Source organism: Mobula birostris, chromosome 3 (genome assembly GCF_030028105.1).
Source record: "Mobula birostris isolate sMobBir1 chromosome 3, sMobBir1.hap1, whole genome shotgun sequence".
Taxonomy (NCBI): domain Eukaryota; kingdom Metazoa; phylum Chordata; class Chondrichthyes; order Myliobatiformes; family Myliobatidae; genus Mobula; species Mobula birostris.
The window spans coordinates 215,090,728-215,106,381 of record NC_092372.1 but is presented as its reverse complement, the minus strand read 5'-3'; the positions used below and the strand labels follow the sequence as shown (position 1 = coordinate 215,106,381).

General features: G+C 43.2%; 1 protein-coding gene across 2 annotated transcripts in view; it reads right to left on the bottom strand.

The window, feature by feature from the left end:
• prkag2a (protein kinase, AMP-activated, gamma 2 non-catalytic subunit a) overlaps positions 1-15,654 on the bottom strand; it is a 508,879-nt gene that overhangs the window by 460,458 nt on the left and 32,767 nt on the right. The window contains exon 1 of one of the 2 annotated variants that reach the window (XM_072254086.1): positions 1,558-2,228. The exons of the other annotated variant lie outside the window; for it this stretch is intronic. Coding sequence (XP_072110187.1) covers positions 1,558-1,641 — 84 coding nt within the window. The 5' untranslated portion in view covers positions 1,642-2,228. Of the gene's footprint in view, positions 1-1,557; positions 2,229-15,654 lie in introns of those variants that run through there. 2 annotated transcript variants of the gene reach the window in all.

Here is a 15,654-nt window from a genome sequence, read left to right as displayed (position 1 = left end):
CTGAGGCTATGCCCTCTGGTCCTAGACTCTCCCCACTATAGAAAACATCCTCTCCACATCCACTCTATGTAGGCTTTTCAATATTCGAGCGGTCTCAGTGAGCTCCCGCCTCATTCTTTTAAACTCCAGCAAGTACAGGCCCAAAGCGCCTCATAAGTTAACCCTTTCATCCCTGGGGTAATTCTCATGTACCACCTCTGGATCCTCTCTAATGCCAGTACATCCTTTCTGGCACACCCAATACTCCGTGTGCTCTGTCCGAGAAAGCCTCAGCATTATATTATTGCTCTTGGAGCATACATGAAAAGAAAACCAATGATGCACTGATGGATTGAAAATCTTCTATGTAATCAGAATGATACATCTTCCACTGCGAATGGAGATATGTCTTGGAAAGAAAATTAATAACACCATCTGTCGTCCATCTCCTTCCCAGCTTCCTACTCCGTCCCCCCTCCCAATTTGCATCATGCAACACATCAGGAATAATTTTTTTTAAAGTAAAGGTCACTGTGTTAACCCTGTTGTCTCAACACGCTGGGCTTCTTCTCTGCCTCCCTCCAAGGGGCATTTGGTTTAAATATCTGCTATTAACATGAAAGCTGTAAGGGATAAGCCCTTCCCACCTACACACCACCAACATTTGCACAGTAAATGCTGGAGGACCTCAGCAAGCCAAGCTGCATCTATGGAAAATAAACAATCGACGTCTTGGGCTGGGACAGATCAGAACAGATGAAGGGTCTTGGCCCGAAACATCTACTGTTTACTCTTTTCCATAGATGCTGCCTGGCGTGCTGAGTTCCTCCAGCATGTTGTGTGTATTACTTTGATTTCCAGCATCTGGAAATCTTCTCTTGTTTAAGATTTGCACGGGACTCAGCAGGTTGTATATCCCCAAGAGAGGCGTTGCAATCAAGGCAAAATACCCCTTTCCCTCCAGGGCAGGGGTTCCCAAAGATTTTTTTAATGCCATGGAGCGTTACCATTAACAGTGGGGTTCGTGGACCCCATACTGGGAACGTCTGCTCTTAGAGTGAATTAAGACGCCCTCCTTAGAGGGAATTAAGACTGCAATTTTCTGTAAGAAAATGAAAATTATCAGATTTCCTCTATGTTATTCTCAAATACCATTTGCTAAATTTCAGCACCTTTCAATACTGTTTTAATGTTTCCGTCTTCCCCTGGTTTTCGGCGAAAGGATTAGGGGAGCTAATTTGAACCCCACCATGTGGTCCCCTTAATTCCGTTTCATGCACTGATGTCGTTGTTTTGATGGACCTCTCGCTCTATTTGTCTTAAACGGACAGACGGAGTTGGGTCCGGCGTGAAGCACTTTGCCCAGGTGTTTCGGCAGCCCCCTTTAACATGACTTTGGCTTCAGCGGCCAGTGTTTGGCGCGTTGCTCTCGCACCCTCCTCCCCCAATCAGCATCTCGCAGCAACTTCCCTTTATTTCAGCGACGCGCCGCCCGCCCCCGTGGAGATCCGGCCTAAGCCCTCAAAACCCACGACTCGCAACCCAATACCCTTCCTCGCTCGGCAACATGAAACCTACCGGGATATTCAGGCGCAACATGCGCCGTTTGTTTCTCTTCATCCCCCCTTTCTTTTTGCTGCTGTCCAGGGCGGTGCTTCCCATGAGGTGTCCTGGTGGCCGGAGAGGACGGTCCAAGCCTTGAACCTGCGTCCTTGTTGACAGCTGCACCGCGCACCCCTTGGGTCAGGGGCGGGGGTTACGAAGGGAGGAAACTCCTAAGTTGCCTCCCACCCCCCTTCCGAAAGTCCCACGATACTTCTAAAACCAATCCGGGTTGCAGCAACCATCCGTCTCGGAGCTCCCTGCTGCCCACGATCGCGACCCGTAGCCCAGTGCGAGCTCCGTGCCTACTGTCCAACTCCACGCCGACGAGATGTTTATTAATATCTCCTCGCACTGCACACGTGAATATAGTCCCCAATCCAGAGGCTCTCCAAAAAAAAACAAATGCACATTGAGAGAGAGAGATAGCTAATGTTTTCGAATTCGCTCGCCTGTCAATCGGTAACTGCGAAGTCACAGCACAGATTGCAACTGCTGAAACTTGGGTCTAAATTGACTGTAAACATCCGTCAGTCCGGTGGGAGGAAAGAGAGAGAAAAAAAGTTTCAGGAAATGAACTCTCCGCTCGACAACGGGTGAGGCTGGTGTCGACCTATCCAAGCCCCGTCATGTCCCAATATTCAGGCACACCTCCACAACCCAATCAGCCCGGCTGTAACCCCTCCCGACATCACCTCAACGCTCAGGGGCAATGTGCAAAAGAAAACAAATATCCCTTTTAAAGTCACAACGTGGATTTTAACTAAATGACGGTAGACGAGTCCAACGTTGTAAGCCAATTTCAAACCACTAGAACGTTCCTTCCCTTAACACACAAACACTGCCGCATTAGTATTTCGACCCCCTGCGTTACGTAACACCTTCTCGCCATCCTTACAATGTTAGAAGCGTAGCGATTAATGGGAGGCGCCACTCGTTACAGTATTTAATAACCCTTAAAGAAATCTGAAACACTTTCATAAATGCTGGGACACCACCCCTCACCACCATTACCAACTTCTCCCAGCGCAACTCATCGCACTACCACCCCCCTCCCCATCATCTCTCTGAGATATGTTTGGTAAAACTTTTCATCGCTCAGTTTGTGTTCCTGACCATGCTGTCACATTCCTATCTTTCACACACCTCCTACATAAAAAATCATGAACACAGCTAGTTGGAAACCTTATCCCCAATCCTAAATTGTACAGAGTGCAGAAAAAAAAACTGTTAACTAACGTGCAAAAAAAAACACACAAACCTGCTGGAGGAACTCGGGTTTTTCTTCTTATCCCCGCCCCTCCAGATTCCAGCTTCTGCAGTCTCTAACCTTTCACTGCAGATGTGAGAGGCGCACCACAGACTCACCCAGTCTTCAAAAAATCTAGGCTAATGCTTCTCCCCCGCCACCAAAATATGTCCTGTTGCAGAACTGGGTGATGGGGAGAATAGAACAGAAGGAAGAGTTTCAGGAGGGGAAGTTTCATTATTGCCTGGATAAATTGCTGTCAAGGGAGAACTGTCCAAGGACTGGAACTATGACCAACTAGTGGAAAAGATGCTGAAGAAATTCTGATGATTTATCATTGTCTCATAAACAGTGAAAAAGCCATCCAGACAGATCATACCAGACATAATTACACCAAGGCAGTAAAAAGAAACCAGAGTTCAGAATATTGTTTTGTAGTAACAGAGAAATGGGATAGAAGCTGTCCTTGGGTCTGGTGGTTCATGCTCTCAGTATTTAGAATCTACTGCCCAATGGGAACAGAGACAAGGGAAGACAGCACACTTGCGTGGAAATACCTCCTCACTGACAATCAACAGAAGGTGCACCTCAAGGATCTGTGCACCGCAACCTCATTGGCTTGAGCAAAGACAATAAGGTTTACTCTATTCTTAGCCCTCTGTTCTAACCTATCTACACCCATGACTGTGTGGCCAGGCAGAGCTCAAATGCCATCTATAAATATGCGGATGACACAACCATATTTAGTAGAATCTCAGGTGGTGACAAGGAGGCGTACAGGAGTGAGATAGATTAGCTGGTTGAGTGGTGTCACAACAACAACCTCACATTCAGTGGCAGCAAGACCAAGGAATTGATTGTGGACTTGAGGAAGGAGAAGACAGAAAACACACTGGCCCTCATTGCTGGGTCGGCAGTGGAAAGGGTGAGTAGCTTTAAGTTCTTGGGCGTCAACATCTCTGAGGATCTATCCTGTCCCAACACATTTATACAATCTTGAAGGCAGGATGCCAACAGCTCTACTCTATTAGGAGTTTGAGAGGATTGGGTATGCCACAACGACACAAATTTCTATAGATATACAGTGGAGGGGATTCTGAGTGATTCCATCACAGCCTGGTATGAAGGCTCCAATTCACAGGATTGAAAAAGGCTCCAGAGGGTTGTAGACTGAACCAGCTCTATCATGGGCACAATATTCCCCACCACTGAGGACACCTTCAATATGTAATGCCTCAGGAAGGTGACATCCATCACTAAGGACCCACACAAGCACTTCTTGTTAGTACCACCAGGGTAGAAGTACAGAAGTCTGAAGACTCACACTTTTTTTGTTAGGAACAGCCTTTTCCCCTCTGCCCTCAGATTTCTGAACAGTCTGTTAACTCATAAATGTTACTTTATTATTCTTGCCCCACCCCAACAATTTATTGATTAATGCATTTATTTACTTAGCAATACAACACGAGCAACCCGCCAATTCCAATTCAAGCCTAGGATCAATTTACAGTGAAAAACACAACCTACGAATGTGTATACCTTTGGACTGTGGAAGGAAAACAGAGCACCTGAAAGAAACCTGCGGGTTCACAGGTAGGACATTCAAATTCCTTATGGATGACGTCAGAATTGAACTCCAAACTCTGACAACTCCGAGCTTTATTAGTCAAGTCAAAGTCAAATTTATTTATATAGCACATTTAAAAACAACCTACGTTGACCAAAGTGCTGTACAGATTAGAGCAGATAGATAAAATCACAAATACAAGAAACACAGACATAACCAACAAGGCAAACAGCTTATAAGCTCAAAGGAAACAACACAAGGGCCTAGGCACAATCCAAAATTCAGCCACATCAGGAGAATTCAAACACCAGTGAATAAAAGTAAGTTTTGAGCCTGGACTTGAAAGAGTCGATGGAGGGGGCAGATCTGATAGGGAGGAAAATGCTGTTCCACAGTCTAGGGGCTACAACAGCATAGGCACAGTCACCCCTGAGCTTAAGTTTAGATCGTGGGACAGCCAGGAGCCCCAAGTCGGCCGACCTGAGGGACTTGGAAGTAGAATAAGGGGTTAGAAGGTCTGCAATATAAGGTGGGGGGGGCAGCCCATTTAGGGCTTTATAAGCAAACAGGAGAATCTTATAATCAATTCTAAACCGTACTGGCAGCCAGTGGGGGGAGACCAGGATAGGAGTAATATGGTCCCTCTTCTGGACACCTGTCAGGAGCCTGGCTGTGGCATTCTGGACCAGTTGTAGACAGGACAGGGACAACTGACTAATCCCAGCATACAGGGAGTTGGAGTAGTCCAAGCGGGAGAATATAAGGGCGTGGATGACTTTCTCGAGATCTTTGAAAGAGAGAAACTGCTTGATTTTGACAAAAGAAGCTGGAAAAAAATGGCTTTTACTACTGCACTAACTTGCTTGTCAAACTTAAAGGTGGAATCAAATATCACACCAAGGGATTTAATATGGGGTTTGACAAGGGTGGACAAGTTACCAAGATAGTTGGTAATCACTTTGATGGAGTCAGAGGGGCTAACTAGGACAACTTCAGACTTGTCTTCATTCAGCTGTAAGAAGTTTTGTGCCATCCAACACTTTATGTCCTCAAGGCAGTTCATGATGCTGGATAGATTTGACTGGTCATTTGGTTTCAGGGAGAGATAAAGCTATGCATAACAGTGGAAAGAAATGTTGTATTTTTGAATAATTTGGCTAAGGGGAAGCATATATATAGAGAAAAGAATGGGACCTAGGGTGGAACCTTGTGGGACCCCACAGGAGAGACTAGCTGGGGGAGAAGAAAATTTGTCTATGTTGACAGAGAAGCTTCTATTTTTGAGGTAGGATATAAACCAGTTCAAGGCAGTGCCATCAACACCAACCCCGTATTGGAGACGGTCTATTAAAATGGCGTGATCCACAGTATCGAACGCTGCGCTGAGGTCAAGAAGAATTAGAATGGCAGAGTCACCCGAGTCAATTGAGAGGGGCAGGTCATTGTACACTTTCAGCAGGGCAGACTCTGTGCTATGATAAGCCTTAAAACCTGACTGAAATCTTTCCAAGATGTTATTTTGGTGTAAGTAGGGCAGCAATTGACTGAGAATAACCTTTTCGAGAACCTTTGACAGGAATGAAAATTTAGAAATAGGTCTGTAGTTACTAGGTAAGGTAGGGTCTAAGTTGGGTCTAATATAGTGTCATATTAACTGCAGTAATTCTATGTCTTTGCACTTCTATGTCTTTTCATGATATACAAGTCAGCGATAATGACCCTGATTCTAAATTGCGGAGACAGCAAATGCAATAGTGAACGAGAATCAGATTATCACTGATTTTGAGTAAATATCATTTTGGGGGTTGATTAGAGAAAGCAACCAAGACTTTATTAAATGTAAATCAATTCTACCTACTGTACCTTGTAAGGGTCAATAAGCAAATTGTGTTTGATAGAGAATTATGGACTTCTCTAGGTTTCCACACAATAGGCTTGTCATAGGGTTGTAGAGCTACGCAGCACAGAAAGCAGGCTCCTTTGGCTCAACTCGTCCATACCGACCAAGTTGTCTACCTGAGCTACTGCCACTTGCCTGCATTTGGCCAATATCCCACTAGTTTTTTTTTAACTAATGGCTCCATACCATTAACCATAGGGTCCGTTGACATCAGGGTGGGAACCCCTGCTCTAAATCATATCTATCCATGTAACAATCCAAACATGTTTTAAAATGTTATCAACTTTAAAGCCATGGAATAAAAGATGTTGTGGCTGCATGAATAGAAAATAGATTAAGAAACAAGAAACAGAGCAGCAGGGGAAAATTGATTTTCTAGACTAGAAGTCACTACTGAGTTGAGTTCTCCAACGGTTGATACAATGATCAAAGCTTTTCTTAATATATGTGAATAACAGCTTTCATAAATCAAAATATTGGGTACCAGAGTTAGATAAAATTTTCCATTGTCTGTGAGGACTTCCTCTGTTCTTCCCATGACTGCACGAGTTTCCTCCAGGTGCTACGGTTTCTTCCCACGGTCCAAAGATATACCGGTTAGTAGGTTAATTGTAAATTGCCCCGTGATTAGGCTAGAATTAAAACATGGGTTGCTGGGCGGTGTGGCTCAGAGGGCTGATAAAGCCAATTCTGCGCTGTAAGTCAATAAATAAATAAATAAAATTAAGACATTGGTGAGACCTATTTTAGAGCATTGTGATCAGTTCTGGTCACCTACCTACAGGACAGATGCCAATAATATTTAAAGAGTACAGACAAAATCTACATGGATGTTGCCGGGTCTTGAGAATCTGAGTTCTAGGGAAAGGTTGAATAGGTTAGGGCTTTTTTCTCTTGGAGCATAAGAGAATGAGAGGAGATTTGAAAGAGGTATGAGAGGTATAGATAGGGTAAATACAAGCAGACTTTTTCCACTGAGGTTGGGTGAGACCAGAACTAGAGATCATGGGTGAAAGATGGAAGTTGAATATATAAGGGGAACCTCTTCACTCAAAGAATGGTGCGAGTGTGGAATGAGATGCCAACAGAACTAGTCAATGCAAGTCCGACTGCAGCATCTAGAAGTTTAGTGTATGGATGGGATAGTCCAGATGCAAGTCAATGAGACTAGGCAGAACAATAGTTTAGTGCAGACTAGATGGGTCAAGTAGCCTGTTTCTGTGCTGTAGTGTTCTGTGACTCTATAAGAACTATTGCTGTAAGAGGGCCGGAGCCAGTGATCTTGGGTAGACTAAAACTGGGCAACTTGAACAAGTTATTGGTGAATAGCTACTGCTGAATAGTATGATTGACAACACTGTCCATCATAAGACCATAAAACCATAAGACATAGGAGCAAGATTAGGCCACTTGATCCATCAAGTCTGCTCCACCATTCCATCATGGCTGATTCATTATCGCTCTCAAGCCCATTGCCCTGCCTTCTCCCCATAACATTTGATGCTTTGACTAACCAAGAACCTAACAACCTCTGGTTTAAATATACTCAATGACTTGGCATCCACAGCCGTCCGTGGCAATGAATTCCACAGATTCACCACCCTCTGGCTAAAGAAATTATCTTGCATTTCTGTTCTAAAGGGATGTCCCTCTATCCTGAGACTGTGCTCTCTGGTCCTAGACTCTATAGGAAACACTATAAGAAACATTCTCTCTACATCCAGTCTATCTCGGCTTTTCAATATTCGGTAGGTTTCAATGAGATCCAAAAGCATTCTTCTAAACTCCCATGAGTAATGGCCCGGAGCCTTCAAATGCTTCTCATGTATTAACACTTGCATTCCCAGAATAATTCTCATGAACCTCCTCTGGAGCCTCTCCAATGCTAGCACATCTTTCCTAGAAAAGGGACCCAAAACTGCTTAATATGCCAAGTGCGATCTGACCAATGTCTTATAAAGCCTCAGCATTGCATTCTTGCTCTTATATTCTAGTGCTCTCAAAATGAATGTTAACATTGCATTTGTCTTCCTTACTAGTGACTCAACCTGCAAGTTAACCATTAGGGAATCGTGCACGAGGACTCACAAGTCCATTTGCAACTCAGATTTTTGAATTTTTTTCCCCATTTAGAATATAGTCTATGCCTTATTCCTTCTATCAAAGTGCATGACCATACATTTCCCTACACTATATTCTATCCGCCATTTCTTTGCCCATTCTCTCTATAAGTCCTTCTGCAGACTCTCTGTTTCCTCAACACTACCCGTCCTTCTATTTATCTTTGTATCATTTGCAAACTTGGCCAGAAAGCCATCAATTCCAGAATCAGAATCAGGATTAATATCACTGGTTATATTGTGAAAAGAAGCAAGCCCAACACCCCCTTCACCCCACGGAACAACATTAATCACCAGCAGCCAACCAGAATAGGCCCCCTTTATTCCAACTGTTTGCCTCCTACCAATCAGCCAATTTTCTATCCATGATAATATCTTTGCTGTAAGACCATGGGTTCTTATCTTGCTAAGCAACCTTGTATGTGGCACTTTGTCAAAGGCCTTCTAAAAACCCAAGTAAACAACATCCACTGACTCTGCTTTGTTTATCCTGCTGTTACTTCCTCAAAGAATTCCAACAGATTAGTAAGGCAAGATTTCTCCCTTAAGGAAAGCATTCTGAATTTAGCCTATTTTATCATGCACCTCCAAGTACCCCAAAACCCCATCCTTACTAATGGACCCCAACATCTCAACCACTGAAGTCAGGATAACTGGCCTATCATTTCCTTTCTTCTGCCTCCCTCCTTTCTTAAAGAGTGGAGTGACATTTGTAATTTTCCAGTCGTCCAGAACCATTCCAAAATCTAGCGATTTTTGAAAGATCATTACCACTGCCTCCACAAGCTCTTTCAGCCGCCACTTTCAGTACCCTGCAGTGCAGTCCATCTGGTCCAGGTGACGTATCTACCTTCAGACCTTTCAGCTTCCCAAGCACCTTCTCCTCAGTAACACAATTACATTTATTTCTGCCTCCTGACACTCTTGAATTTTTGGCACACAGCTTCCACAGTAAAGACTGGTGCAAAGTATTTATTAAGTTCATCCACCGTTTCTTTGTCTCCCATTACTACCTCTCCAGCATAATTTTCCAACAGTCCAATATACACTCCTCCTTCTCTTTTACTCTTTATATATCTGAAAAAACTTTTAGTATCCTCTTTTATATTATTGACTAGCTTACCTTCATATTTCATCTCTTTTCTCCTTAAAGTTTTTTTAGTTGCCTTCTGTTGGTTTTTAAAAGCTTTGCAATCCTCTCACGTTCCACTAATTTTTGCTCTATTTTGCTTTTAATGCTGTCACTGACTTCCCTTGTCACCTGCGGTTGCCTCTTCCTTCCTTCAGAATACTTATTCATCTTTGGGATATGTCTCTCCAGTCCAATGCCTTCCAAGTTGCCCCCAGAAAATCCAGCCATTGCTTTTCTGCCATCATCTCTGTTAATGTCCCCTTCCAATGAACTTTGTCTAGCTCTTCTCTCATGCCTCTGGAATTCCATTTACTCCACAATAATGCTGGTACATCTGACTTTATCTCTCCCTATCAAACTGCAAGGTGAATTCTATCATAGTATGATCACTGCCTTCCAGCATTTCCTTCACCTTAAGCTTTCTAGTCAAACTCGTTCAGTACACAACATCATCATTATATGCTGTATAGTATGACACAGGCGATCATGATCCCGTGACCATGATTGCTCACGGCAATTTTTTCTATAGAAATAGTTTGCCATTGTCTTCTTCTGAGCAGTGTCTTTAAAGACAAGTGAGCCTTGCCATCATTAATACTCTTTGGAGATTGTCTGCCTGGCATCAGTGTTCTTTCAGGTTCCTTGTTTTGCGTCTGCCTGTAAGCAAACAAATCTCAAGGTTGTACAACTTATACATTCTTAGATAGTAAATGCACTTTGAAACTTTGAAATACATAACCAGGACTTGTGATATGCACCAGCTGCTCACATGACCATCCACCACCTGCTCCCATGTCTTCTCGTGGTTCTTCCCCAAGGGTGACCTGCAGACTAGCAGACGGAAGGAATGCCGTACTCCTCCTTTGGTACAGACCTATCTCCATCCTGCCACCCATCATTACACAACACCCAATCCAGATTTACCTTTCCACCTTGTGGGCTCAACCACAAGCTACTCTAAAAATGCCATCTCATAGACATTCTACAAATTCCCTCTCTTTTGGGGTCCAGCACTGACCAGATTTTCCAAATCTACCTGCATATTGAAATCCCCTATGACTACTACATTGCCCTTTTTATATGCCTTTTCTATCTCCCGCTGTAATTTGTAGCCCAGATTCAGGGCTGGAAGAGGAATTTGATAGCGGAGGACAGAAGGCCATGGAAGAAAGAAAAGGGGGAGCAGCACCAGATGGAGTCAATGGGCAGGCAAGGAGATATGGTGAGAGAGGGAAAAGGGAATGGGGAATGGTGATGGGGGCCATTACTGGAAGTTTGAGAAATTGATGTTCGTGCCATCTGATTGGAGGCTACCCAGACGGAATATAAGGTGTTGTTCCTCCAACCTGAACGTGGCCTCATCACTACAGTGGAGGAGGCCACGGGCAGACATATCAGAATGGGAATGGGAAGTGGAATTAAAATGGGTGGCCACTGGGTGATCCCACTTTTTCTGGCAGACGAAACACAGGTACTCTGTGAAGCAGTCTCCCAATCTACGTCAGGTCTCGCTGATACATAGGAGGCCACACGAGGAGCACCGGACACAGTATATGACCCCAAGAGACTCACAGGTGAAGTGTTGCCACACCTGGAAGAACTGTTTGGGGTCCTGAATGGTAGTGGGGGAGGAGGTGTAAGGGCAGGTGTAGCACTTGTTCCACTTACAAGGAAAGTGTCAGGAGGAATATCAGTGGGGAGGGACAAATGGACAAGCGAGTCATGTAGGGAGTGATCCCTGCAGAAAGCAGAAAATAGGGGGAGAGGAAAAGATGTGCTTGGTGGTGAGATCCCGTTGGGAGATGGTGGGTATTGCAGAGAATTATGTGCTGGATATGGAGGCTGGTGGGGTGGTAGGTGAGGACAAGAGGACCCCAATCCCAATCCCTGATAGGGTGGCGGGAGGATGGGGTGAGAGCAGATGTGCGTGAAATGGAAGAGATGTGGTTGAGGGCAGCATTGATGGTGGAGAAAGGGAGGTCCCTTTCTTTGAAGAAGGAGGACATCTCCTTTGTTCTGGAATGAAAAGCCTCATCCTGAGAGCAGCAGCGGAGACAGAGGAATTGAGAGAAGGAGATGTCATTTTTACAAGTAACAGGGTGGGAGGAGGTATAGTCCAAGTAGCTATGACAGTCCATAGGTTCACCTGCTGTACGTTACCGTAGAGATCTCTTTTCAGGTTTGTTTGCTAGCACAGTGCAGAATGCCCCAAGCTTAAATGCTCTATTTTAGCAATTAATCTCTTCCCAATTTGAAACTGCACTACCAGCAATGTGATGACAAGCCACTTGGAGTATCGTGAACAGTTTATGAAGTTAATAATTACTCAATATTCTTGCATGGAAACTTTCACTTGTGTGTTGCAGTGTTTTGAGCCATTGGGTAGATAAGAGACTTTAGTTTAAAGAGAAATCAATAAGCTTATTTGTAGAAGAGGTCAGGGAGAGATGTTCAGACATATAATGATCAAAGTTCAAAGTAAATTTATTATTGTCACTGTATACTACCCTGAAATTCACTTTCTTGCATGTATTCACAGAAGAACAAAGATACTCAATAGAATCAATGAAAAACTACATATAAACAGTTACCTGTTATAGGGAAGGCCTAAAATCATAAAAATTTGAGGCTCACAGGATATAGCAAGATTTCATTTTGTGGATTAATCAGGTATATATTCATGACTCAAGAGTTTTTAATGCCATTTCCAGTACACAAGTATAAAGGAGAACAAAAAATTTGTTACCCTGGATCTGAAGCAGCACAAAAAATAAGATAATTTTTTTTTAAAGGACTATAAATACAAATACATAAGATTATATCCATAGATTGAATGTATGTCCATAAAGTGAGGCTAGGCACAGGATTGTCTGTACATAAGGTGACTCTGACAGGAAATGATAAAGTAGCGGTTGGGGGTGTGGAGGGGTGGGTTCGTGGGTGGAGTTGTTGCTCATCCTTGCTGTTTATGAGTCTGGTGGTCCTGGCGTGGATGCTGTGCAGCCTCCTCCCTGATGGGAGTGGGACAAACAGTTTGCTGTGAATGATGGAGACTGAGGCAATTACCAGAGAGGTCTAGATTATAAAGACTGTGAAATGATATAATACTTCCAATCACTGTTTTCCAAATCAGTACCCTGGTCCACAGTTTGGTGAATGGGAATTAAGAGAATAGCTGAACGCATAGCTCACTAGCAATACTAGATCATCACCATAATATCCCATGTGACTTATTAAGAAGCTATCTTGTGTGGATTAGCATTATCACTGCGACATTTAAAGCTGATTCATCACTTCCTGGAACAAGAAGAGAAAACAGAAGACTAGTCTCTTACATTATGATTTATCTTAGGTACCTAGTCTTAGGTACCTCCTGTACCTAATAAAGTAGTCACTAGTGTATATTTGTGGCCCTCAATTACTGTAGCCTATCCCCTTCAAGGTTTGACGTGCTGTAAGTTCAGAGATGCTCTTCCATGCACTGCTATTTTAATGTGTGTGGTTATCTGAGTTACTGTCAGCTTCCTGTCAGCTTGAACCCGGGGTTAGCCATTCTCCTCTGACCTCTCTTATTAACACAACGTTTTACCCACGGAACTTCCGCTCATTGGATTTTTTTTTTGTTTTCCGCACCATTCTCTGTAAATTCTAGAGACTGTTGTGCATGAAAATCCCAGGTATTTAGCAGTTTCTGAGATACTTAAACCACCCTGTCTGGCACCAACCATCATTTCACAGTCAAAATCACTTAAATCACATTTCTTCCCCATTCTGATGTTCGGTTTGAAGAACAAATGAACCTCTTAACCATATCTGCATGCTTTTATGCATTGAGTTGCTGCCATATGATTGGCTGATTAGATATTCGAATTAACAAGCAGTTGTACAAGTGTACCTAATAAAGCGGCCACTGTTTGTATATCCTGTCCCTCCATCCTATAAATGAAATTCCTGTAAATCTCTCGCTAATAAACAGAGGCAATGGCTTCAGTACATGAGTTGTAGGAAATATATCCTATTCTTTCATTCTATATATGAAATCTCTGTAAATCTCCCTCTAATAGAAAGTGGCAACCCCTTCACTAGATGAGTTCCAAGGATTTTATACCATTATTTCATAATGACAATAAATTTTGAACTTGCCTGCAATGTCTATCCCCAGTTATTGTTTTATGGAAATTAAACAACTGTAGTATCATTTAAAGCAGGATTAAACAGGGATTAGTTTAGGTTAGCCAGCATAGTTCTTTGAGACTGAAAGTATTCTATTAGAATTAATAATTGGCATGGCTGAAAGAATTTAAGCCACACGGCTCTCCACAGACATACACAGAGAATCTAATTAATCTCCAAAAACAAGGCAAGAAGATAAAAGATGATTAATTTTTCCTGAAGTAGGATATCCCCCTCTAGTGGCCTAGCGCACCATTACACCTGGAAAAAGTGCTCTTTTTTTTGATGCCGTGCACTGGAACCTACATCGCAGATGGTGATGCAGCCAGTCAGCATACTCTCCACAGTACATCTGTAGAAACTTGCTAGAGTCTTTGGTGACATACCAAATCCTCTTAAACTCCTAACGAAATATAGCTGCTAAGATGTCTTCTTTGTGACTGCATTGATATGTTGGGCCAGGATGGACTCTTTAAGATGTTGACACCCAGGAACTTGAAGTTGGTCACGCCTTCCAGTGCTGACCCCTCAATGAGGACTGGTGTGTGTTCTCCTGACTTCCTCTTCCTGAAGTCCACAATCAATTCCTTGATCTTACTGACACTGAGTGAAAATTTGCGACACCACTGAACCAAGCCGATCTCACTCCTGGACATCTCCTTGTCACTATCTGATTCTGCCAACAAGAGTGGTGTCCCTGACAAATTTATAGACGATGTATAATTCTGATTTACAAAGCAAATCAAAGAACGTAGATCAGTTCAGTACAGGAACAGGACTTCCAGCCCACGATGTTGTATGGAACTAATTAAGAAACTAATTCAGTGGCCAACTAAACTAATCCCTTCTGCCTGCACATGTCTAGCACATTCACACTGCTATACAAGAGCCTCTTAAATTCTTCCTTCATATCTGCTTCACCACCATCCTGGCAGTACGTTCCAGGTACCCATCACTCTGTGTAAAAAAAAACTTGCCTCACTCATCTCCTTCGTACTTTCCCCAATTCATCTTAAATGAATGCTCTCTAGTATTAGATTTGGATGCTTTGTCCCAGTTAACATTACAATGAAGGGGTCTATTGATCAATCGCAGTTTCTTGGTCATTGATTATAAGTTCAACGCTGTTTAAATACCACATTTCTGGGCGTGGTTTTTCCTTTGCATATGAAAAAGGCAGTCATCTCAATGCAAGAAGTCTTTAAGTAATAAATCCAATTTATTCCTTACAACACCTGTCAATATGCTGAAGCTCAGAAATGGAGTTGGAACTCCTGAAAGACATTCCAATTAATAATTTTGTTCAGAAGCAAGTTGAAGTCTGTGCATGGGGGTCAAACCTATTACAGTCCAGCACTGGAACCAACTTGAACCATTGACTCCAAAGGAATCAGTTGCTTTGGGTGGTGGATCAGACTAAAGCAACATTGATTTCCATTTTAAGGCATCATAACCCAAACTGAAAGACCAGCTCTCTTCTCATTGCTGCCATCAAGGAGGAGGTACAGGAGTCTGAAGACGCACACTCAGTGTTTTAGGAACAGCCTCTTCCCCATCGCCAACAGATTTCTGAACAGCCCATGAACACTACCTCAATATTTTTCTCTCCTCTTGCACCCTTACGTTTTTTTTTACATTTCTTATTGTAACTTATAGTACTGTTTTTACGTATTTGTTTGTACTATCGTTGCAAAACAACAAACTTCATAGCATACATCATTTACAGTTGGGGACTTTAACCAGGCCAGCCTCAGAAAGGCACTGCCAAAGTTATACCAACATGTCTCCTGACCCACTAGAGGCCCTAATATACTTGACTACTGCTACACAGCAGTCAAGGTTGCCCACCGTTCCGTCCCACGACCTCACTTCGGAAAATCAGACCATCAGGCCGTACTCCTCCTCCCGGCTTACAAACAGAAACTGAAGCGG